We start from the raw sequence: 24,675 nt of genomic DNA on the forward strand, positions 1-24,675 counted from the left end.
CCGCCACTAAAAAGTGTTCACATTAGCAGGCAATGATGTGGGCACCCAAAAGAGGACCCTAGCTCTTTTGAAGAATCAAGATTGGAACATCATATGACTGTGGATTTAGGTGATTAAAAAGTAGAAGTGAACTGAAATGACATTTTGAGATCGGAACTGAAAAGAAAGAAAATGTCAGGCCGAAACTGGAAAAAAATGGTTTAACCTTTTTAATTTTTTGTTTTGTCCCCATACTAAATAGGCATAGGTTCTAGCACAGTGAAAAACAAAGTCTTCAGATACTGTGTTTCTGTGATGCTTCAGAAAAAAAAAAGAAGAAGTGTAGGCTAGTCATGTGGTGTTGGTTGGATCTGGAAAATATATGCTTCAATTAAACATTTTACAGGATGTATTCTATCGGATTTGTCTCCCAGAGAGGAGGAACTCACATCAGCTTTGGCCAATATGTTCGGTCTACAGCCTGACAATTCTATGAAATGGCCCAGGCACGGTAATGTTTAAAAGGTCCCACTTGCCCTAGAAAACTTTGACAGTTTCTCAGCACATATTTTTACGACTTTAAAGTAAAAGCAATTTTTATAACCTGTACAAACCCATGTGTTATTTATGACATGTTATGAGGTCTACAAGTGACACTGTCTTGTTAAAGCTCATTTACAAAAGAGCATATCCTTCTACAAAAAAAACGGACGTTCATATTTGATCCTTGAATACAGATTTTACAATGGAAATTGGCAGAAAATGTGCCAGGCCATATTTTTAGTTACTTGTTTCAGCCCTCTGGAATAAATAGAAAGAGGTCATACCATTCCATCCAGGATAACGAAACCAGCCAGAGCGTTTCACTTTCCAATTCAGTTTACACTAAGAGAAGCTAAGTGAGGGTTTTAATCGGTAATTCTGTTTGAAATGTTGGTTTATGGTAGTAACAAACCTCCAGTCTGTCAGGGGGAAAGTGGTCACTATCTGCCTTGACAAGAAGCAGAAACGTAGAACCCACTGTAGTTTTTTCAGGTCAGCCATATAATTGATGTGTGGGGGGGAGGAGATTGAAGGCAGAGGGGTCAAAGGCTCCTTCTGCTGTCAATCAACCTATTGGGTGGAGAGGAGGAGAGTGGCCGGCCGGCTGTATTTATGTCTATAGACGCACACAGCCACGACTGGGAACAAGCACGCACGGGTGCCTCCATAGCAGCAGCTAGCTGCAAGGGCGGAGGGAAATCGCTGCGGGGAGCACTAGAGAACGAGGATTTGAAAGATTAACAAAAAAAAAAAACAGAAGATCTGAATACCACAGGGGTGCTGCCATGTCTTCAAATAATAATAATTTAAAAAAAAAAAAGGTTTAATGTCACTTTAATGATCAACAAAATTGTATCTTATTTGTGAATCACTTGGATGTGTATCCTCAAATCATCTCTGAATTCATGCTGACACTGTGCTTCCTTCTGGAGGGTGGCTACTTCTGTTCCCCATGGTCCCTGTATGTTTTGTAAAGTAGCCACCCTCCAGAAGGTTGGCCAGTGTCAGCACCAATTCAGAGATGATTTGAGGATACACAAATAAGCTGCAAGTTCTCTTTAGGGTCATAGGAGGACATATACTAACGTCGTCCTGTGACCCAAAGCTTAGTATATAGCGAGCTATTGCCTGCTATATGCTGAGAGCGCCGCAGCCTGGGACGGAACCCGACAGTACTGCCGAGATCCACCCCGCTTGCTGATTGACAGTGGGCTCTGCCTAGCCAGAGACAGAGCCAGCTATGCACCGCCCCCTCCCCGTCTGTCCTTCCAGTCAGCGCTAGAGGATCGGAGAGGGGGGAATCCCTGCGGGGAGAAGTGACTGACAGTCACCGCTCTCTGCAGGTAGATGATCGGGAAGTGAGCGAGCAGCAGTATGTTTTCGCTCACTTCCCGATCCATAGAGCCGACGTGTGACGGATTCAATGTCACACTTTGGCACTAATTATGTGAATGTGTGTAATTCACTCACCCCATAGTTCTCCTTTAAGGTACTCGAATGCATGTTTAAGATTTAACTCCTGAGTTTGGTGTCACTCTAAAGCAAATCACCTACCTTGATTTATTTTGCCCAGCTCTTTGACCTCCCTGTGCTCAGTATTCAATTGAAGCCTTTAGCTCAGAAGACCAAGTTCTGTCACATCACCCTTTATGACGCACACAACCCACAGGCCCAAATTTAAAGTGTATCTAACCCCATTAATAAAATGTAATATATTCCAGTTTACCAATCCCTAGATGTGGTGGCTGCATTCCATTTTTCAGACTTATTTATTTCCCTTTATATTTACCAGGTGATCTTACCTGTAACACACTCCTAAGCGTGACAACGCTCATTCCCTTTACTCTATCTACTGAGGAACAGCATTGTTATGCCAAGCTGCTCTGGACTATAGAATAGTCCTCTATAACAGCCCTCTCCCCCTCATCTTAACAGAGAATAGAACTGACCAGGACTGATAACAGCGCTTGGGATTTCAGTGCAACAGAGGCAAAGTGAACAAGAAGTTACAAGCTCACTGGATTTCTGGCAGGATCAATAATTTTTTTGGGCTACACCTATCGAACAGATATAAACAACACGCTGTCAATGATGTAATTAACAGAACAAAAAGAAAATATGGGGGGCGTGGTTTGCGCATGGAACCGAGCAGACGTGCCTAGCTTCAGCTCCGTCTCCCTCCCCGAGCAATCTCGACTAAATACCACTTTTTACGACCGGATCACACTCGACAACCTCTCTCGTCCATCCCGGCAGATCATGGGCAGAACACCACGCCGCAAAGACCCGGCTAAACAATCGAGCAAGGGCACCCTCAAGCGCATGTGGACTCAGACGGCCTCCTCACCTGACCAGGCGGCGGGACGCTCCTCCAGAGGACGCGGCATAGGTGAGACCTTACCACCTTCCAGAATCCCCCCAGCAGATAGATCCCCTTCCCCGGCCTTTTTGTCGGCCTCACAAGACTCCGACCAGGGTTCGGAGATGTCCGTAGCGACACTGGCCAAAACTCTACCGAATAAGTCGGACCTGGCCGAGATGTTCTCCCGCCTCGAGCATTCGTTAAAATCCGAAATTCCGCAGTCCTACGATTCCCTGAAGACCTACCAGGTTTTTGTGAGAAATTGGGTATCACACCTCCAGCTCTCCCTGGTTGGGCCGACCCGACACCTGGATGGGTTCCGCTGCCCGCCTCGCACTGGCAGCAGCCATCACCTAAACCTCGCAGAGCCTCCAGGAGGCGATCGGTAGCACACCCTGCTCAAGCAGATACCCCGTGATTTGCACCGGCTACTTGGCACGCCGACAGGTTATACGGCCAGTGAGGCTTAACACTCATTGTTGTTTTCCTTTTTCTTTTCTTCTCTTTTGTTTTTTCTGCACCTAGAGGATGTCACCATTGCACCTACATGGCTATGGTTATTTGACCCCCATGTCTCCCGCTTCAGCCCCTACATCGCCAATGGCTTTGAACTGCCTTTGGTTATCTGCTGAACACTCCTGGATCGGGTGGGTCAGATAACCCGGAAGTTGCGGACACACAGCCTCAGGGTTATACTCCCTCTCATCGGTTCCTCAGGCTGGTCGCACGTTGCGACTCAGGTTTAGTACCATTGCACGTCCCCTACCATAAGGGGTAAGGGAGTAGCCATAGGATTTGGAAGGGATGTCCCCTTTTCAATCATAAACAGACTGGTAGACCCAGAAGGTCGGTTTTTATTTCTCCAGGTTGAACTATATGGGGTTACATACACTCTGGCGAATGTTTACTGTCCGAACTCCTCTCCTGCACCCTACTTCAGGAAACTACTAGGCAAATTGCGGAATTTCCACACGGGTCATTTGATAGTCTCTGGGGACTTCAACTTCTGTATGGACCCCTCCATAGATACTTCCACCGGAATGGCACGTAATCCCAAATCCCATCTGAATACAGTACGCAGAACACTGCACAGCTTACAACTAGTGGATGTGTGGAGAATGCTCCATCCGAGAGAAAGGGACTACTCCGACTATTCTTCCGTGCATAACTCTTATGCAAGGTTGGATATGCTCTTCCTAGACCATTTTCTCCTTGAAACAGTCCAATCTGCCGACATCCTCCCCATGACCCTGTCAGACCACGCACCAGTTTCTATACAACTGGCTATGGCTAATGCTCCCTCCCGCATATACAATCCGCTTATTGAAGCAGCAGTAGCTGCCAACCTCAGCGCATATTTTCAAACGAACGACAAGGATTCGATATCCCCAGCGATACTATGGGAAGCACACAAATCAGTGATTCGGGGCACTTTGGTGGCCATAGGCTCTAAGAAAAAGACCGTGATAGCCTAATACCCCACTTCCCTTTCCTGTGGCGATGGGACAGCATGCGCTCCCTAGGAATTTACCTCACTCCTAGCATCCCAGATTTGTACACGCTGAACTATATCCCATTGCTCAACTCAGTGAAATTAGATTTAACCACCTATTCCATACGCTCCATGTCCTGGTTGGGCCGATTGAATACTCTTAAAATGATGATATTGGCCAAAGTTCTATTCTGTTTCCAGATGCTACCTATTAACCTACCAATTACTTACCTCGACACACTCCGCTCTCTTATTTCGAAATACCTGTGGCAGCGAAGGAGACCTAGAATAGCATACTCTGTTCTGACCAGACACAAAACTAAATGGGGCCTAAATGTCCCGGATTTTAAATGATATCATAAGGCGGCGCAACTGGCTAGGCTGGTGGACTGGACGTACCATTCCCCACAAAAGGGATGGGTGCAGTTAGAATGTGACTTAAGTACCACCAAACTATCCACTTGTATATGGACACCACCTTCAGAGAGGAACTTGTCCCCTATGACCTCCCCACTCACCACAGCCACACTGGCAACCTGGGATCGCTTGCACAAACAACAGGGATGGCCATACAACTCAGTATTATTACCTCTGACAGGCTCAGACTACTTCCCCCCGGGAAAATCTGACCCGCTCTTCTTATCCTGGACAGACTCAGATTGCTTACGCATGGAGGATGTGCTACAAGGATCGGCACTGCGCCCCCTTCAGTCCCTACGGGATGAATGGGGCACACACCCAATGGACTACTGGAAACATAGGCAACTGCAACATTTCCTTCAGGCTCTTGGTAAGACTCTCCGACCACGCTCGCATTTCTTGCCCTTTGAGTCACTACTGGGGTCGACCACACCTACGCGTCACGGTCTCTCTATCACCTATAAGATACTATACAAAAAACAAAAACAAAAGGAAAATATATGGTTGGGGGCCTATGTACACTATAAAGCTAAAAAGCTGCTTTTTGCATGCAATTATATTAAAGTCATCAATGTAGCAGCCAGGGGTGTCCCTAGACCCCCCATAATCTGAGGTGGTTGGGTTGGTTGGTTGGGGTGCTCATGGTACGCGAGAAGGGGGGGTGCTGTGGTTCACAAGACCTGGAGTGGGGGTTGGTCGGCGCTGTTACCTCTGGCGTCCTGCCCAGCTTACTGACGTCACTTGTTGCCAGGAGCTGGATGGGATGCCAGCCAGATTGTTCCGATCAGCTCCTGGCAACCAGTGACATCACTGGTTGCCACAAACTGAGAGGAACACCAGCCAGAGTGTCACAGGTTGCTAATAGCTCTTAGCAACCTAGGATGCTATGGCAGGAAAGGGGGGGGCAAGTGTGCACATGACCCAATGAGATCTCCTGAGGAAACCACCTCAGGCTGCCTAGTTATAGAGACGGCCCTGTTACCAGAGATATCTGCATTAGTAAAGGCTGGAGTAAAGACAATTACTACAAAGCAAAGACATGTAACTTGACGAAAAACAGCTGCAGTTATTTAAACTTTTGCCAAGCTTTTGTAAATAATTCAACCTTCCATAAATATGTAACAACCAAAAATTACAATAACATATTGAATGCCTAAATTCTGCTTAAAACCAGATTTTTGTCAGTGTCTGAGATTCTACTAATATTCTGTAATAACACAATATCTAAAAGCCATGTTCAACCTGAGAAACGTGCAATGGCCATGATTTCACATATTATAGTGTAGTTGCTATGTTACATGCATTAAGCTCTCTTTTGGCTCTTCTTTTAGCCAGCATGTCAGAAAGAAAGATTTAAATCGGAGCAAAGCAATTGTTGAGACCTGAAAACATTGTACATCTGCACTAAATAGTATTTATGACTGGGATAAGGGAACAATCCGCTGTCCCTATTATTACCTTTAAACAGTTCATAACTTTAAGCTCTTGAAATGCAGGAACACAGCACATGCACGAAAAGTGCAAAGGCTGAATGCTGCAGATTGTGATAACATTATAGAGTAGGTGACATAATGGTAGGCTGGAAACAATGACTGCATAAATATAAGATATTTTATTCACATAAGAGGAACAGAAATAGTAAATACACTCTACACCAAAAATGTTTTGACTATAACTCAGTAATAAAAAATATACACAATATAGTACATAGTTACATAGTATTTGAGGTTGAATAAAGACATTAGTCCATCAAGTCCAACCTATAGGATCTCATTCTTAGGAGTACCTGTACCCCTGTATATTACGGTCCCTTAGGAAATCGTCCAAAAGTTTCTTGAACAATTCTACACTATTAGCTGAAATCACTGCCTGTGGCAGTGAGTTCCAGACTCTAACCGCTCTAACTGTGAAGAACCCCCTTCGCCCCTTGTGCTGGAATTTTTTTCCCACCAATTTTAGGTGGTGGCCTCTGGTCTTTGTAATAGAGTTCATTTTAAATAGTTTATCGCTAATGTTGCTGCCACCATTGAACATCTTGTACATGGAAATCATATCCCCCCTTAATCTCCTTAACTCCAATGTGAACATGTTTAAATTTAGTAGCCTTGTCTCAAAGTTTTGGTCCCCCATACCCCTAATTAGTTTAGTTGCCTCCGCTGGACTCTTTCCAGCTCAAGGACATCTTTTCTTAGTACTGGTGACCAGAACTGGACCGCGTACTCCAACGTGAATGCAAACCCCCCCTTCTCCCACCTCTGTCCCTCCTGAACAGGTTATACCCCTCTATATTAGTAGCCCAGTCATGCGTGCTGTCCAGCCAGGTTTTTGCTATACCCACTATATCAAAGTCCTCTTCGATTAGCCTAGTTTCAAGCTCTTCTAATTTATTTGCTGGACTTCTAGCATTGGTGTACATACATTTAATTCCTCTCTTTTTGTGGGACAAAAGTTTACTACCTTTTTTTTTTTTTTTTTAGAAGAAAGCACAAAGGCATTTCTCAGAGGGATATGGAAATCTCAGGTGCTAAGCAACCAATGAGCTTAAACAAAAAAGGTAAAATATGAAAACTTTTTGGCATTTTAGTGAGGTACGTATTTTGTGGCCACTTAGGCCTGGTTCACACAAGTGACTTGCTGTGCCTTCTGTGCTGGGTGAGGCATCCCTAGCCTGCCGAAGCTCCACCCGGCCACAGAGAAGCTCATGGACCAATGGCGCTTTGCCATTGGTCCAAGCCATCCACAGAGCTCACACCTCTCACACAGAGTAGAGACTGTGACAGCTCTTGCCTCACCAAGTTAGGTTACACAAGCAGTTGGGAAGCCTGCTGCTGTGTAACCTAACTACCTGTCAAAAGCCGCATGCAGCGCTGCCTGTAATTAACAGGCGGCGCTCCGTCCATGACATGCTACACCTTGGGGAGGCTTTCCCTGCTATGTAACCAGTAACAAGCCACACTGACTGAAGAAAAAGCTGCAGCTTCACACTTGAAGCTGATACCTTTTTTTCTTCATAATAATAGGTGAGGCTCTGCCTCACCTGCCTCCCCTGACCGCACGTCCCTGGTTCACACTAAGCGTATTGTTGCAGCTGAATAAGCGCCACAAAATGCTTTACAAAAAAAACCATTCATTTTTATGGCCCCCTATTCACACCTGAGTGTTTTGTCACAATAGGAAACGCGCGTTTGCTTTTGCACGCGTTTTGACCATTTACATTATTGTGTCACAATCTGCTCAAAAAAACGCATGACTTAATGTTTGTGCATTTTACCGCACAAAAACACGCAAAGATGTACGTTTCTACGCGCGAAAATGCTTTTGTCTAGGTGTGTTAAAGTGTATGTTAAAGGAAAACTATGGGGTTCCATCTTTTTTTTATGAATGCATTTTTTATGAATGCAACGCGTCCACGAATATAAGAATCACTGTCAATCATCAGTGGGGAGGATCCCGTCAGATACGTCGGGATGTCTTCTCAGTGCGGCGCTTAGCCCCGCCCACCACCTAAAATAAGGTTTTACAGCCTTCCTGTGCATTTTGGCTAATTACAGTAAATTACATTATTTACTTATTTAGCCTAAGGAATGCATTCATAAAAAAAAAAAGATAGAACCCCATAGTTCTCCTTTAACATTTAGTTTGAAAAGTTAGTTATGAATTCACTTATCCCTCTTGAATCTATAAGCAATATCTTCATCCTCTAAGGGAATTTCTACAGTCACAAAATACCTGGTGATCCAGCCAGTCAGGAAACTGCCCCTTCCTGCTTGGCATGGAAATACACTGCCTGGCGAAAAAAAGTTACTACCTGGCTTTAACTAAACAAATATGCCTTCCATTGGATAATTAGGAGGTTCAGCTGAGGTCAGCTGTCTACCTGAATATATTGAATGACCAGGTTTATCCATCAATTGATTTTTTTGGCACATTGGGCATGTTTTAAGATGAGAATGCCAGGATTCATCGGGCTCAAATTGTGAAAGAGTGGCTCAGAGAGCATGAGACAATTTTCACACATGAATTGGTCACCACAGAGTTCAGACCTTAACCCCATTGAGAATCTTTGGGATGTGCTGAAGAAGACTTCATGCAGTCCCATCATCACCACAAGATCTTGGTGAAAAATGAATGCATCTCTGGACAGAAATAAATGTTGTGACATTGCATAAGCTTATCGAAATGATGCCACAGCAAATATGTGCCTTAATCAAAGTTAGAGCATTCCAAAGAATTATTAGAGTGTGTGACTTTTTTTTTTCCCAGGCAGTGTAGATCTGTCCTAGCGTAGTCAGTGTGCATGTCATCTTCTGACATAGGAGATACAGGATGCCATGTCAATGCACAGCATGCCTATAGTCAGAATACAGCTGGCACACCCCTTCCCGTCCTCCACACCGTGAGTACAGCAGCTTCCATCAGGGATTGGCAAGGGATGTCAATCATCCCTGTATCCCCACCTGCAGCTTTTCCATGGGGCGTTTGCACAAATCAATATTAAACCGAGAAAAATACACAATTAAATCACACTAAAATCAGTATCAGTGCACACAAAAAGAAATATTTACAAGATTCTGACTAAATCTAAAAGATAAAACTGATAAATAACAAATAGATAGATACATTTTAAATTGTGCCTTTTTGCCAAATGGTAAAAAATGTAAGCAACTTATGCTAAAAATCTGTGGTGTGGTATGATCTGCAGTGTCGTTTGTGCGCTGCGTTGGTGTGTGTTGCGATAAAATAATGTAGACATACATTTAATCGCAACACATCGTATCACAATGCGAATGTAAGAAACTCCTTTCTTTTGAGGGGTCTATCAATGTTAACACCCATAAGATGAATTGCAAACTGAAATCTGGATGGTAGTGGACTTTGGTGGATTTGTAGCACTTTTGTGGTTGCCTAGTGAAACAAACTCACTTCTACATATATAGTGGCACTGCCTCTTGATTCTGTCTGGTCGACAGTCCACCACCTTATTACGGAGATCACTGACATCAACTTTCCCTTCCAACCTGCTTCTAACCTGCTTTATCCCACGAACATGACTAAAACACAATACAGATGCTCTTTGGTAGTTCAACTATTTAATGCCACAAAATCTTTAGTGCCACGTCACTGAAAATCCCCTCCACTCTGCAATACAAGAATGGATCTCCCAAGTGAATCAACATTAGTCAGGACAACATGTCTCACTTTTTAAGTACTTGGACCCGGTAGAGCTTCTTCAAATATACTAAAATATACCACTATCTAATGCACCCAAATACAGATTTTCCACACAGTTTAGGTTAACTTGTTACTTCCCTTATTTACAGGTGTAGCTAGACTTCAGCACCCCTTCCACAAACGGGACCTAGTCCACAGTGCTAGAGGAAACCAAAGAGAGAAACAAGAGGGTGCAAAACTAGGTCAGCTGGACCGAACATATCAGGGAAGGTGAGAGGAACAATAAACATATAGGTTTAATGTACTTACTTATGTGGGTCTGGGAACCAGATGTGAACGGACCTGTGAGGAGGATCAGGATGTCCAGAATGTATGTTGAATGGCGGCTGATATGTTGCCTGAGGCTGCTCGTCCCAAGGGGGAGAGAGAAAGGGAGAGGAGAAAGATGGACAGGGGGCAGGTGACGGACCCCTGCCCCCTGTCCACCTTCCTCCTCTCCCTTTCTCTCTCCCCCTTGAGACGAGCAGCCTCTGGCAACATATCAACCGCCATTCAAACTTCATTCTGGACATCCTGATCCTCCTCACAGGCCGGTTCACATCTGCTTCCAAGACCCACATAAGTAGGTACATTATACATATATATTTATTGTTCCTGTCACCTTCCCTGATATGTTTGGTCCAGGCAGTCAGCTAACCTAGTTTTGCGCCCTCTTGTTTCTCTCTTTGGTTTTCACATTTACAGGTACTCCTCCTGGTTCTCAGGGCTGCATGCTATCTAGGGCCACACAATCCACCTCTCTAGGTTCAATCCGAGAGCGCTGTCCGTACTATTTGTGTTTTAGTGCTAGAGGAAAAGTGGTGGGAACTCCACCCACACTGGTGACATTTTTATCTTCCAGCTGGTCCCGGGACCATTCTTTTCTATATAGACACTAGCTTTAGCTCGGAGGTCTATGCTTTGGCCCATCCCTTTCTGCACTTCAATATTGATCAATTAAGCTAACCATCACTTTAATAATCAAACAAAGAAATAAACAAATAGGTGCTCTGGGAGACAAAAGTGTCAGCTTCTGAGATAAACTGATATTTACCTACTAGAGCATCTTGGAGTATGATGCTGCCACGACTCACTAGATGATTACTGTAGATCTGAGCAAGCACCTCTGACTCAATGCATGTACATCCTATGCACAGTTTAAATTCCTTAAGTTCAGTACAGGTACAAATTGAATTAGATTTTTTTTTTTTATTACCAGAGATGTGATTACACTAAATCTGACTAGAAGGAAGAAACTACCTTAGGTATAATACAGGGATTCACAACCTTTCAGAAAACCTAAGCGGCTAGTGAAGTTTGTTTTTGATTGCCTCAGCGACACAGGTGCCATTGCTTTGACACTACATTTGTCCATTAACATACCTCATACTCAGGGCCAGATTTCCCACAAGGCCAACCAAGGCTTGGAATTCCTATCGCCCGACGCCCAGGACATGCAGTTTCGGGCGCCGGGTGGGTAGTTGTTTTCTACATTTAGCCCTGCTTTGGGCAGGCAAAGCTAAATGTACAGTGGGGAAGACGCGTTTGTTTTGTACAAGTGATCGTTTGTTTGCATCCTGCATACAGGGGGGCACATTGCGAAAGCCTGGCATTGGGGCAGCAAAGAGAGTAAATTCAGCCCTGCTCATACTTCATGCAATATATAAGAAGGTGGACTTTCTATAGTATCTATGACTATTGTCGTTTACAGGAACCAAAGAGAGCAGTTGTAGTTCTGGTGTTTGCACTCTAAATCCAGGAACAACCGCAGTCCCAGGATTTATATTGTACAGAAAAGGTCCTTGACTATGGGTCTTTGATGTGATTCAGTACGGTAGGGAACTGTGTAGCCATTCTACAGCCTTTATACCCACAAACTGTTATGTAAATAGAGAACATTACTTTTTAAAAACACTTATACGCATAAAATCGATAGATATAACAAACGTTATTCAATGCTCATTACCTAAAATGTAGTATTTTCTACATTAGTTACTATAGTTACCACATAATAAAAGCATTGTTTCAACTGCCCTTTAAACACTGAGTAAGAAAATAAAACAGCTTCCAAGTAGAACATATATCTACATCAGAGTGAAAGGCAGGACACAGAGTTGGAAAAAAAAAGGAAACTGTGTTGTTCCTTTTCCTAAGCTCAACTAATCCATGGTGAGGTTTCCGATTCATGCAGAGTATGGAAATGAGCATAAAATAAAATGGAATAATGAATGACTGAGCCTGTAATAAAGACAATTGTCAGTGAACATAACATATTCTCAGTGTTGCAGAGGTGATGAAAGGCTGTGTATCTGGAAAAGCAATTAGAAAGTTGTTCTGCTATAACAGAATCCCATTCCTTGGTTACAAGCATACATTACTCTCCAAGGTAATGAAGTGGAAACGTTTGCTTTATGTGGCCTGAAAATATCCCTCACTACAACGAAAAACAAAAGGACAACAAATGTATACCTATACCAGACCAGCACCAGTATGAGAGTGACACCATTTTTATACACTAAATTCCACATGATGCCTTCAGCATTTCCTCCATCTTCTGATGAAAAATCCTGATGCTACCCAGCACAGTCATATATTTCCATGGTCTGGATTGGATACTTTACATGTTTTATGGGGAAATTCTCACTTCTATGACATTCTACGCTAAAATGCACAAATACAACAAATACTAACATGCACATAAAGGCATTAGTATAAGGGTTGGTATGCCTGCCCTGCCATTCAACAAAGCAAACAAAACTTTTTTTTCCAGGTATGCTGGGAATTCTTGTAAGTAGGGATGCACCGATATATATCGGCCGAAAATGGCACTTTTGGCTGAATGCCAAAAGTGCAATTTTCCTGCCGATACATCGGCTGCTCTGTGTCCCAGCGGGGAGGAGAGAAAGTGACAGCCGGCCGAGCGCTGCGTGAGGAGAGCGCTGTGAGCGGCCGGTGTCTCTCCTCCCACACCGCTCGGCCGCCTATCACAGTGTGGCAGAGTGGTGTGGGGACGGAGACAGCGCTGTCGCAGGAGGCTGGGCTCTCCTCTCGCACCGCTCACTCAGCCTCCTGTGACAGCGTGTCAGAGAAGAGAGCAGGCTACAAACACTGAGCGATCGGTGATCGCTCAGTGTTTGTAGATAATTGAGGACATGGTGTGTGTACTGTATCCTCAATTATGAATGAATGGGAGTGATCTATATCCACTCCTGTTCACTAATAATTGGGGTTATAGTAAACATACTATATTCTCAAGTTATGAATGAACAGGAACACTCATATAGGATTGCTGTTCATTTATAACAGGGGATAAAGAAAAAGGGGTTTCGGGGTTTAGACCCCTAATATTTCCCCGAAGCCCCTAAAAGTGAAGTAAAAAATAAAAATATTGAATAAAAAAATGAATAAAAAAATATTTTAAAAAATTTAAAAGTTTATAAAAAATAAATAAAAATAAAATATTTACAAAATTTGAAAAAATTAAAATAAAAGATTTTCGGTATCGGTTTCGGCCTGACAATTTGTTTATTTCGGTTTCGTTTCCGTTTTTAAATTTCTATTTTGGTGCACCTCTACTTGTAAGGTATGCAGTTACTGGATTACTCTGATGGCTGACTTCTATAATTGTATGTGGCAAGCGAAGAATGGCCAAAAGTAAAAGATGCTCTTACATATCAATGAAATTGGAACTTCTTCAGGAAAGATCCCACAAGCTGTTGCTATATCTTGCTTGAAAGAAGTTTCACTATAAAACAGCAGAAGGAACGTACTTTACACACTAAAGTGCGTTCCTGCTTGAATTTAGCCATAGGCAGGCAGTCTTCCCTCCGAGAACCATGGGTAAAGGGATACCTGCCCATCTATAACCAACACAATTCCTGTTTCATTCTACAACAGACAGACCCCAGGTCTGCTGTAGTCCAAAACAGGAATTGTCTTGGGAGTGAATAGTGTATAAAGACTGTGGACTCCAGACCCAGATGGTTGGTAGCGTTTGTTCTTTAGTTGAGCTATGTCCATCTTTGAAAGATTACTGGAATTTGCTCAGATCTCCCTCAGCAATGCACATGCAACACTTCTGCTCTTCCACTCTACTGCATGGATTGGGGACCACTCACAGGGAGATTTTCCAAAAGCTGCAAATCTTAGTGAGAGACATTTTAACATTTCTAAACCTTTTACAAATGTATATAGATCCCAACCATTTTGTATGCTTTGCACTACACACAAACCTTCTTTATTCTTTTTCACATGACACGAACTGCCCTCTCCTCTCTATCACATACGCACATTCCTACTTTCTTTCTTGAAATCGTCTCATCTGTACCTATGTTCTGCTAAATTGCAACTTCATTTCCTTTTTTCCCTAAAAGTACATTTATGTAAAAATGTGTAAAAGATAAGAACTTGAGTGTGCTGGAATAAACTCAGACCAGCTTGTAACAAAACATTGGGTGTCTGTGCATGCTTGTTTTCTTTGTTTAACTGCAGTGATTTTATACAAACTAAATTGGGAGCCAATCAACTCTCACACACTTTTTGTGGTGTAAAGATAAAATACCATGTTATCTTTCTGTGGGCAAAAAATAGTCTCCAATAATTGCCTACAGTGCTCATTTTTTGTCAGGGGTGTATGGCTGGGCCGTGAGTGGAACCCCTTGGCATGGACAAAGAGTCCAAAAACGAGGTACAGAGGGGAAATCCAAAAGCGTAGTCAGATCCAAGTCCGGGTCGAGGCAGGCAGCTAGGTTCAGAAGCGAGAAGGCAGGCCGAAAGGTCGATAACAGGTGTTCAGGCAAGGGTTCAGGAAGCAACAGGTTTACACACAGGGAGCTGGCGATCACACCAAAGAGGTAGAATAACTCAGCAACAAGCCAAGACTCTGACTGGATTAAATACCCAGGGAAACCCAGGACGACCCCCTGGTTTCCGAAGTGACCAGGAAGCTTCCATAACCAGGAGCCAATAGCAGGGCTGACGGGGCAGATGGTGTGTGCTGGGAACCTCCCCCAGCCTGGCTAGCACCTGAAAACGCTAAGTGGTGCGGGACGCACGCGCCCCGTGCATGCGCGCGCAGCCTGTGTACCACGTGCCCGCCACGCATTTCGCGCATGCATGCCTGCGGCCCCAGGAGTCCTGCCAGGAGGAGGGGAACCCCTTGCCCTGCGCCACCGCTGGCGAGCCTGGTAAAGAGCGGCACCACTGGTTCCCTGACATTTTTGTCTACCGCTTCAGAAACAGCCCAATAATAAAGCAGAACTCCGGGTGTTCTTAACTCTTGCAGTGGGGCTACACACACTGCAAGAGTTAAGTGCTTGTTTTTGTTTAGGTGCTTAAAAAAAAAAAAAAATCCCAAAGGTTTATACTCCCCAGCACTGCGGAGCCAGCTGCCTACTACTCCAGTCCCTGAAGCCTGTCTCCTCCTCCACTGCAGTGACGCTATGTCCTAGTGATGCACCGATACCGTTTTTTCGGTATCAAGTACCAACATTTTTTTTTATGGTACTTGCCGATACCGAGTACCGATACCTGTGCTGTGTGCCCCTATTATCAGGAAGTTGGGTGGCTGATCATGACCCGCCACCCGGCTTCCTGATTGCCTGGGAAGCCAGTGTTCTATCGAAAGGACACCGGCTTCTCTTCCCAAGGCTGCTTGGCTTTCTGACCAATCAGGAAGCTGGGTGGCGGGTCATGAGGTGCCATCCGGCTTCCTGATTGGTCAGGAAGCCGGGCTGGTTAGGAACAAGTGAAACCGGCTTCCTGATTGGCCAGGCAGGTCATGACGTGCCGCCCAGGTGCCTTAATGGCTAGAAGCTGGCTTCACTTGTTGCTAGGCAGCATGGCTTCCTAACCAATCAGGAAGCCCAGGCGGCACGTAATGGCCCACCTCCTGATTGGTCAGGAAGCCAGGCTGGCTAGCAACAAGTGAAGCCAGCTTCTAGCCATTAAGGCACCTGGGCGGCACGTCATGACCTGCCTGGCCAATCAGGAAGCCGGTTTCACTTGTTCCTAACCAGCCCGGCTTCCTGACCAATCAGGAGGTGGGCCATTACGTGCCGCCTGGGCTTCCTGATTGGTTAGGAAGCCATGCTGCCTAGCAACAAGTGAAGCCAGCTTCCTAGCCAATCAAGAAGCCAGGAGGCAGGTCTGACTGGAAGTTCTGGTATCGGAGGTACGAGTTCTCGCCCACATATTTGGTGTCAGTGCATTCCTAGTATGTCCCTTGGTGTCCTCATGTCGCATAAACTGTGTATAGAACGTGATAACTCAAGGATCTTTAGACCACTGCAGCACTTGTCACATAACATAAAAATTCTGCTTTTTTTTTCTTCATGGGGAGTAAGGGAAACAACTGCTTAGGACAAATGTCCCCATTGGAAGTATCCCCCTCTATTCTTTTTGTAGTGACAACTCACTTAGTCATGCTGCCTTCCTAACAGGGACAAAGACAGCATAACAAAAAATAAATAAACAGATAAAAACAACAAAAAAAACCTCTACTTTCTGTCCAAAATAAGAAAAAAGTTTAGAAACACTTTACATCCTATTTTACGACATATATTACCTCCCACACTTCTCTATCTGATTGCTAGCATTAATAAAATGCCTTTTTTATTCACCTAAAGCCATGGTCAAGTGATGCGCTAGTCCTGAGTCTTCTGTTTACAGGAGGCAGGGTCCTCCTTGCGGTTGTCCATGTCACTGCCTGCATGACATGAGCATTTCCTATTGGCTGTCAAATGGCAGGGTCTTCAAAACTTCTAAGCTAAAATGCACATTGATCCAGAGGAGGAGTCTGCAGTGGTGACATCATCACAAGGGGCTGGCACAGCTACATCAGCAGTGCTGGATTAGCAGCCCCCACACCCGGAAGAGGTGCTGGTGAGGGACCTCCGTGGTGGACGTAGGTAAGTATACCTTTTTTCACAAGGTATGTGCAGACATAATCTCCCATTGTCACCTTTAGGTAGCCTGCCCTGCTGGAGTACATGCACTCCAAAAAATGTGAAAAAAACTTTTTATGAAAAACTTCTAACAATTAAAGCACTCTGTAACGCTTTAAAGACTTTCAAAGATCATTACTTTTAAAATCTCTATTCATTCCTATGAAGCTGCCATCTATAATGCCTTCCAAAAGTGGACAATCTCTTCATAGGAATGAATCTAGAGTCAAACCTTCACAAACCTACACACATCACATTTAGCACCTTATGAGTAAACACTAAGGCCCCATTCACACTGAGCGACATGAAAATCGCGCAATTTTCGCGATTAGCGATATTGAGCGACGTGTCGCGCGACTTTTTCCTGTTGGGCTGTATGCAATCATTGAAATGGATTGGAGAAGCTACATAGAGCGATATCGCGTGGAAATATGAGCGATATCGCTGCAAAAATCGCGTGATAAATTGCTTAGTGTGAATGGGGCCTTAGGGTCACCTTATTACCTTCAGTAGTAAAGAGTAAGCATTGAAGCTGTGAAATGAGCCATTGTATTTATGTGACGCTGACTGAACACTTAATAAAACCCCTTGATATTGCAAGACATCACTGAGCACTCCTCCTGTTTGTATGCATTTGATGTACTAAAAGTGCAGTCATCTGTCCATTCAGGCCAAAATAACACATTGAATAATAAATTAGTGACTTAGAAAGTAGTACATGTAGGAGATGAGTAGTACATGTAGAAAAGAAGGTGACGGTTATGATAGCAGGCAGTATAAGCAAAGGAGCATGGAGGGTGTGACGGCAGGCAGTATGTGCAGGGGAGGAGTATGAAGGGTAAGACGGTAGGCAGTATGTGTAGGAGAGAAGTATGGAGGGTGTGACAGCAGGCAGTATGTGCAGGGCAGGAGTATGAAGGGTAAGACGGTAGGCAGTATGTGTAGGAGAGAAGTATGGAGGGTATGACAGCGGACAGTATGTGTAGGAGAGAAGTACGGAGGGTACGATGGCAGGCAGTATGTTCAGAAGAGAAGTATGGAGGGTATGACGGTAGGCAGTATGTGTAGGAGAGAAGTACGGAGGGTACGATGGCAGGCAGTATGTTCAGAAGAGAAGTATGGAGGGTATGACGGTAAGCAGTATGTGTATGAGAGAAGTATGTAGGGTACGATGGCAGGTAGTATGTTCAGAAGAGAAGTATGGAGGGTATGACGGTAGGCAGTATGTGTGGGAGAGAAGTACGGAGGGTACGATGGCAGGCAGTATGTTCAGAAGAGAAGTATGGAGGGTATGACGGTAAGCAGTATGTGTATGAGAGAAGTATGTAGGGTACGATGGCAGGTAGTATGTTCAGAAGAGAAGTATGGAGGGTATGACGGTAGGCAGTATGTGTGGGAGAGAAGTACGGAGGGTATAATGGCAGGCAGTATGCGCAGGAGTGCAGTACAAAGGGTGTAACGGCAGGCAGTAAGTACAGAAAAAGAAAGGTCTGCAACTTACCATGTTTACCCCGAGAAATATCCACATACTGGCAGAGTCTAGGGTGAACAATGGTCTTGAGGATCTGAAAGCGCCCAAGGATTTTGATGGAGTTTGGGGTGAGTGGCAGGCCATTGCTCCCACAAACATCATGAGGCAGCGCGGATGCAAAAAAGGTGAAGGCTCCTATTTTGGCATCTTTCAGTGGAGGCATTATGGAGGATCGCTGAGGATGTAAAAGCTAAGGGAAAACAAAATATATTAGTATTAATGAGAAACAAGACAAGCATTGACAACATTTACAGTTATCAGAGTTATTCCGGCCAAAAAACTATATTTTGTCAGTGGCGCTGTCACCTAAGTCCTCCAATTGCTGCAGCCAATAGAAGGTAATGTTACTCTCTGTGTTGTATGTTTCATGTATTTTACATACTGAAGAAAGCAGCAGGGGTGACACACAGTGGCAATGTGACGCAGAGCTAGGAACTCCAGAGGTAACTACATTGTGGATGTTTGAGCTCTCACCCACTTGTAACTGACATATCATTTTTGATTGGAGCCCTTCAATAACGTCACATTTCTGTGTAGCAACAGAATGTGTTTCCACAGGGACATGTGTATAGTAAGAGTAGTACACTATTAGTATTGCACTGCAGGATCAGTGTTTCTTAGGCCACGTTCACATCTATCTGTGCCTGCTTTTGTTGCCTTTATACTGTGCTTTATGCATTTTCATTATGTGTTGCAGAGTGTTTTTGATGTGTTAACACACATTTTCATGTGCCATATCTTTTTTGGTTTGACCAATGAGGACTGGTATATTTGTATTGTATACAGTTCAGATATATGATATTGTTTATATTATTATATTATATTGTTTATATTATATATGCTATTTCCTCATAGTGATGGTGGAAGGAGTCATACAAGAGGAGAAAGCAGCCAACCTCCCTGATGAGAGTTTTTGTATCATACAGATTCTGCAGCAGCCATCTTAAAATGCAGTATACATGCATTTTGATGCGTTACCATAGACATCTTCATACAGCTTATGAAAATGCACCAAAAAATGGGCATGCCTCATTTTGCATAACATAGATGTGAACAGTCTCATCAGGTAACATAAGTTGTTCTGATGTGGATTCTGAAATGTGGAGGTGTAAACAGGGCTTAAAACCATAGATGTAGACCCACTGATGTGATTGCGATGGGTTGCTACGTGGCTGTGTAGTAAACACAGCCTAGTTAGTCCAAGTGAGAAATCAACGGCAAGTTATATAGCACATTTTCTCTATATTTCAAATCATATACTACCACAATGTAAGATGTAGCCTATAAACAATGTAGTTAAAGTATAGCAGAGTTCTATTTTTTATGGAATGAAATATAATACACATTTCCACCATTGACATCACCACCCCTTTCAGACCCTATGCAATATGACTGGCAGCACAGACTTGTATGGGGGGACTAGAGAGCATGTGAGGCAGGGGTCATTACACAGGCAAGCTGAGATAAAGAGAGCCCAATGTTAGTGTAAAATGAAAAAGAAACGACAATGAAGAATATATTTCTCTCGGCTTTAGTAAAGCTTATAGAAATGATGAAGAGCTACTGCAATTTGTTATACAGCCATTGTTATTTGTGTTTGCTGACATATTGGCAATAATTCTCTTCTTGTTCCACTAACCCTATTCACATTTGGTGCAGTCCCATAAGCTGCTTTTTGAGACTTAGCCGACATCGCCCGCAGCCATTCACATATCAATAGGCATTAAGCGTTTACCAGTGGAAGATTGCCCTTGGATGCAAACTGTTCACATAAGTTTCACTGAGCAATTTGCGAGACTGCCCCAAATGCGAATGGGGCCTCATGGTAATAAGTTTCTTATTTGGGTCCTTAGAATAAAACATTTAAAAGCCCCTGGTCTAGAGCAGCCTTTCTCAATCAGGGTGCTGTTTCACCCTGGGGCACCTTCTGGCTTTTTCCTGGATGCCTCTAAGTTTTTTGCACAGTCGTGCCTTTTCGGTACATGTACAGTCCTCTGATGTTAAAGGAGAACAAAGAGGTGAGTGAAAATCACTCAGCCTCATAGTTCTAGCCGACCTGTGACAATGAAACTGTCACAAGTCGGCTCAATAGATCGGGAAGTGAGCGAACAAATACTGTCGCTCGCTCACTTCTCGATCATCTCCCTGCAGGGATTCCCCCCCCTCCCCTGTCTCATCCTCCAGCGCTGACTGGTGGATTGGACGGGGGAGGGTACAGCTGGCTCTGCCTCTAGATAAGCAGAGCCAGCTGTCACTCACGCAGCTGAGTGGATCCAGACAGTAATGTCGGGATCCGTCTCAGTATACCGCGAGCTGTAGCTCGCGGAATACTGAGCTTTGGGTGACGGGAGGACGCTGGTTTGTGTCCTCCCGTTACCCTTAGGAGAACTTTGGGGAAAAGCCCTGACCCCATAGTTCTCCTTTAAGGGGACTCCTGATGTGAAGGGGGTAACTTTAATATGAAAGGGGGGGCTCTCATGTATAGGGGGGACTTTGATGTAAAAGGGGGGCCCCTGATGTGAAAGGGTCTCCTAATGTAAAGGCGACAATAGCATACTTCCCATTGCACTCCAGTCTGGAATGTCAATAGTACGTTCAAATATTAGGAGGAGTTGGCTACCTCCAGGTACACCTGCATGTAATTTATCAACTTCATTAATATGCTCACACTTGGAGACTCGGATACATAGAGTTAGGACCACACTTTGCAGAGGTGCCTTGGCGCGGCAGTGTGGCTTCTACATATTTTTGGCCAAAGGTTTGTGCAACTAAACCTCTGATTTTAACGCATACTGTTGACAGGGCTACTTGTTTGGTTGCAGGCTGGCTGGCAGGTTGAGGCTGGGGAATTTTTGTGTTTTGTATATGTGCTGGAATGACCTGGCGCCGCGTGAATCCAAATACATAAGTAGTCACCTGCACACCAAGGTCCAATATATAGGCATGCCTTTTATTTAGATCAGGGGTAGCCAAACTTCGGCCCTCCAGCCGTGCTGAAACTACCAATTCCATCATGCATCTGTCTCTGGGTGTCATGCCTGTGGCTGAGAGAATCTTGCAATGCCTTATGGGGTTGGTAGTTTGACCACAGCTGGAGGGCCGGAGTTTGGCTACCCCTGATTTAGATGGTAACAAACATGGTATATTCCGTGAACAGCAACGTTTTGAAACCGTTAATGGTATCTTCATCAGGCAAATATAGTGACCAACTAATGTAAAGGAGGACTCCTGCTGCGAAGAGGGACTTGTAATGTAAAGGGGGGCTCTGATGTAAAATGAGGGGCTCTGAAGTAAATGAAGGAATTTGATCAATCTGAAGTTGATTGCTCAGACATTGTATGGTCAGGCTGTAACATGTACAGTGACCCTTAGATTTACTATCAACTATGTTATGCATGGGCCTATCTGAAATGATACAAATTGAATGAATTGTTTAAGTTTGCCCTTGCATTACAAAAAGTTTTGGTAAATCTCAGAAAGATTGTACAATCTAATTGTATAGTGTATGTCCAGCTTTATACACTGAAAAGTTACTTTTTTTGATGTGCAACAAGGGGTGAATACTGTCAATGTTTTCAGTACTAGCTGCCCACAAATATTGATTACATCCGGGGTGGGCAAATCCAGCCCTTGTGGAACTACAAGTCCCATGAGGCATTGCAAAACTGAGGCTGCTTGACATATAGCATTTGACGAAAACGCTAATGTTTTTCAATCCGCACGGATGCCGCTCGTTTGTGGTTATTAAATAGCCACGGACGTGCAGAAAACGCCAAATTATTGTGCTCTCTGTTTAGAGCGGCTCCGCGCGTATCCGGACAGCCGCTCAGGTGTGAATGGAGCCTAACAGTTACAGGTATGACTCGCAGAGGCATTTTGGGATTCGTAGTTAAAGCACAGCTGGAGGGCCAGCGTTGGCCACCCCTGAATTACAAAATGGGTTCATGTCCCTGTGATCACTACAACCTTTCCCTCTGCATTCTGCAATGGTGACAGTATCAATGAGTACAATGTACAGAGCATCTAGAGAAGCCCCCCACATGAGCTTAATGCCGGACCTCCTTTTACTAACCTCTCAGCTGTTTAAATTAGCATTCGAGGGCACGTGATGCTTCCACATAAGTCTCAGGATGTGACAGATAGCTGTGTCCTGTTAGATGGAACAGCATCAGCCAAGCAAGCATACTTCTTTGTGCTCAGTTCCTGGATTACCAGCTACGTCACTGTGACCCATCCCCCTCTCCTCCCTTCCTGTGTTTGACATTCTGCTATGGAGGATCTGATTAGAAGACTGCTAAAAAGGGCAGAGTCTAGTGAAGGAGAGTCTTGGCTCTGTTCTTGTCTAGATCTTCCTTCTTCTGCTTTCCAAGCCTCATCCTCAATGGCCACCATAGCAACGTCTGATGCGTCCCAGCCGGCAGCCTCTGAGCCAGCACATGGATCTTCCTCCCTGCCCTCTGGTGCATCATGAAGCAACACCAAACCTTCAGCTGTAGCCAACCTGCCCCCTCCTCACAGCAGACCACCCCACTCCAGTCTCCTAAGTAGACTTTACACTGTTAAAATTTTGTACGAACAAAGTTTTTTGGTTCGGCTTTCTGATATTGACGGTGTCAAATCGATGATCATTTTCAACTACAGCGATGAGAAAAGTCGAAGGAGCATGTTGAAAAATTTCTATTGATCAAACAAAATTCTAATAGTGAATGTGGTTTTGTTTCGGGAAACTCTATTCATTCCAAAATCAAATGTTACATCAAAACGAAAATCAAATTAATTTTCGAACTACATTCGTCAAGTTTATGATGGCATTATTGAACACTCCAACTAGATTTTTCATCTGAATGTTCATTCCAAAATCTACCAGTATATACCCCACCCTAGATAGCATCCTTCTCAAAACAGGATCAGAGGCTCCCCTGGGACTTCTCTAGTCCCCCAGCTGCAGCCCCTGGACAGCACGGATCTTCCTCAAGCTCAGACTGCTCATGGGAATACTTCTGCATTTTCAGATTCTACTCAGTTTCATAGAATGGGTGAAGTAATTGGCTCTCCTGCCAGTGTACTCTCTAATTCATCTGATTCAGCTGCTTGTGTGCGTTCATTCTGGTCTGGTTAGGGCTTGTTCACACCATCTCCAGACACGATCTGATGTGTTTCCGCAAACACCTGTATGCACAGTTTTGACATGTTTTTGATGTGCCCCGGTGTTTGTTTTTTTTCTCAATGGGTTTTTCTTGGGTTTTAAGCATGTTCCAGTGTGCTTTGGTGCGTTTGCATGCGTTTTTGTGTGTTCCAGTGCAAAAAAAATTGTGTGTGCTGTACTTTTTTTTTTTTAAACAACCTCTGGAACTGAAAGCAATGGTATGAACTAGCCTCATTTAAAACCATTGGAATAACTGTGCATGCTTTTTTGGTGCAGCTAAAAAAACCATTATGGTCTGGAGATGGGGTAAATAGGTCACATTTACCTCATGCTCTGTCTGCTGCTATGTTTCAACCCTATTGATGCTGGTGTTCTTCCTTCTCTTGAGGTTTTGCCTGTTGTGCCATCTACCTCCTCTATGGGAGACGCCTCTATATTTCAGCCTGTTTCAGGGCAACCCGCTTATGTTTCTGCCTCTATACCTAATCAATCTCCAGGTGTATCTGAATGCCATTTGAAAGAGGTTCTTCCCTGTGAACCTGCCCCCTGGGTTCCCATCTATCTTCTGTTGTGATGGATTTGATTTGAAGAGAGGAATTCCTTTCCCTTCTGCCGTCTTCAAATATTTGTCTAAGCCTGGTAAAAAAAAAATCAGATGATAATCTGAGGTTGATAGGACGAGAGCAGGGCCCCCTGGTCCTTCCACAACTGGTTACAGGCATTTTGTGTTTATGCCTCACTTTTGCTTTTCAGGTTCCGAGAATTGGCGCAGACTGCAGACTCTGGAGTCAGCTGCCCTCCTTGCCTTTGGGGATTCATTTGGGAACAATCCACTCTGCTCTGTGCAACTCGGTTTCTTCTAAAACATGGAATGATTATGTCTCTTCACAGTCCAAGTGGTATACCTTTTGCTTTTTCTGTGGCTTGTCGTATTCTTCTTTAGATGCTTATACAGCTTTGTCTTTTATTTCCTACTTACAACAGCTTTGTCTTATTGTTCCCTCCATTACCTATGTTATCTCTGGGTTTACTGTTTTTTTTTTTAAA

At 44.1% G+C, this 24,675-nt stretch overlaps 1 protein-coding gene across 1 annotated transcript in view; it reads right to left on the reverse strand.

The window, feature by feature from the left end:
* The window catches only part of TBCK (TBC1 domain containing kinase), a 194,815-nt gene extending 172,250 nt beyond the window's left edge, over window positions 1–22,565 (reverse strand). Inside the window, exons 1-2 of the mRNA XM_018554476.1 lie at window positions 22,555–22,565; window positions 18,453–18,672 (exon numbers count right to left, since the gene is read on the reverse strand). Of these exons, the coding sequence (XP_018409978.1) occupies window positions 18,453–18,645 (193 nt within the window). The 5' untranslated portion in view covers window positions 18,646–18,672; window positions 22,555–22,565. The remainder of the gene's footprint in view (window positions 1–18,452; window positions 18,673–22,554) is intronic.
* Window positions 22,566–24,675: the final 2,110 nt, after the last annotated feature.

Source organism: Nanorana parkeri, unplaced genomic scaffold (assembly GCF_000935625.1).
Source record: "Nanorana parkeri isolate BGI_ZX_2015 unplaced genomic scaffold, ASM93562v1 scaffold161, whole genome shotgun sequence".
Lineage (NCBI taxonomy): Eukaryota > Metazoa > Chordata > Amphibia > Anura > Dicroglossidae > Nanorana > Nanorana parkeri.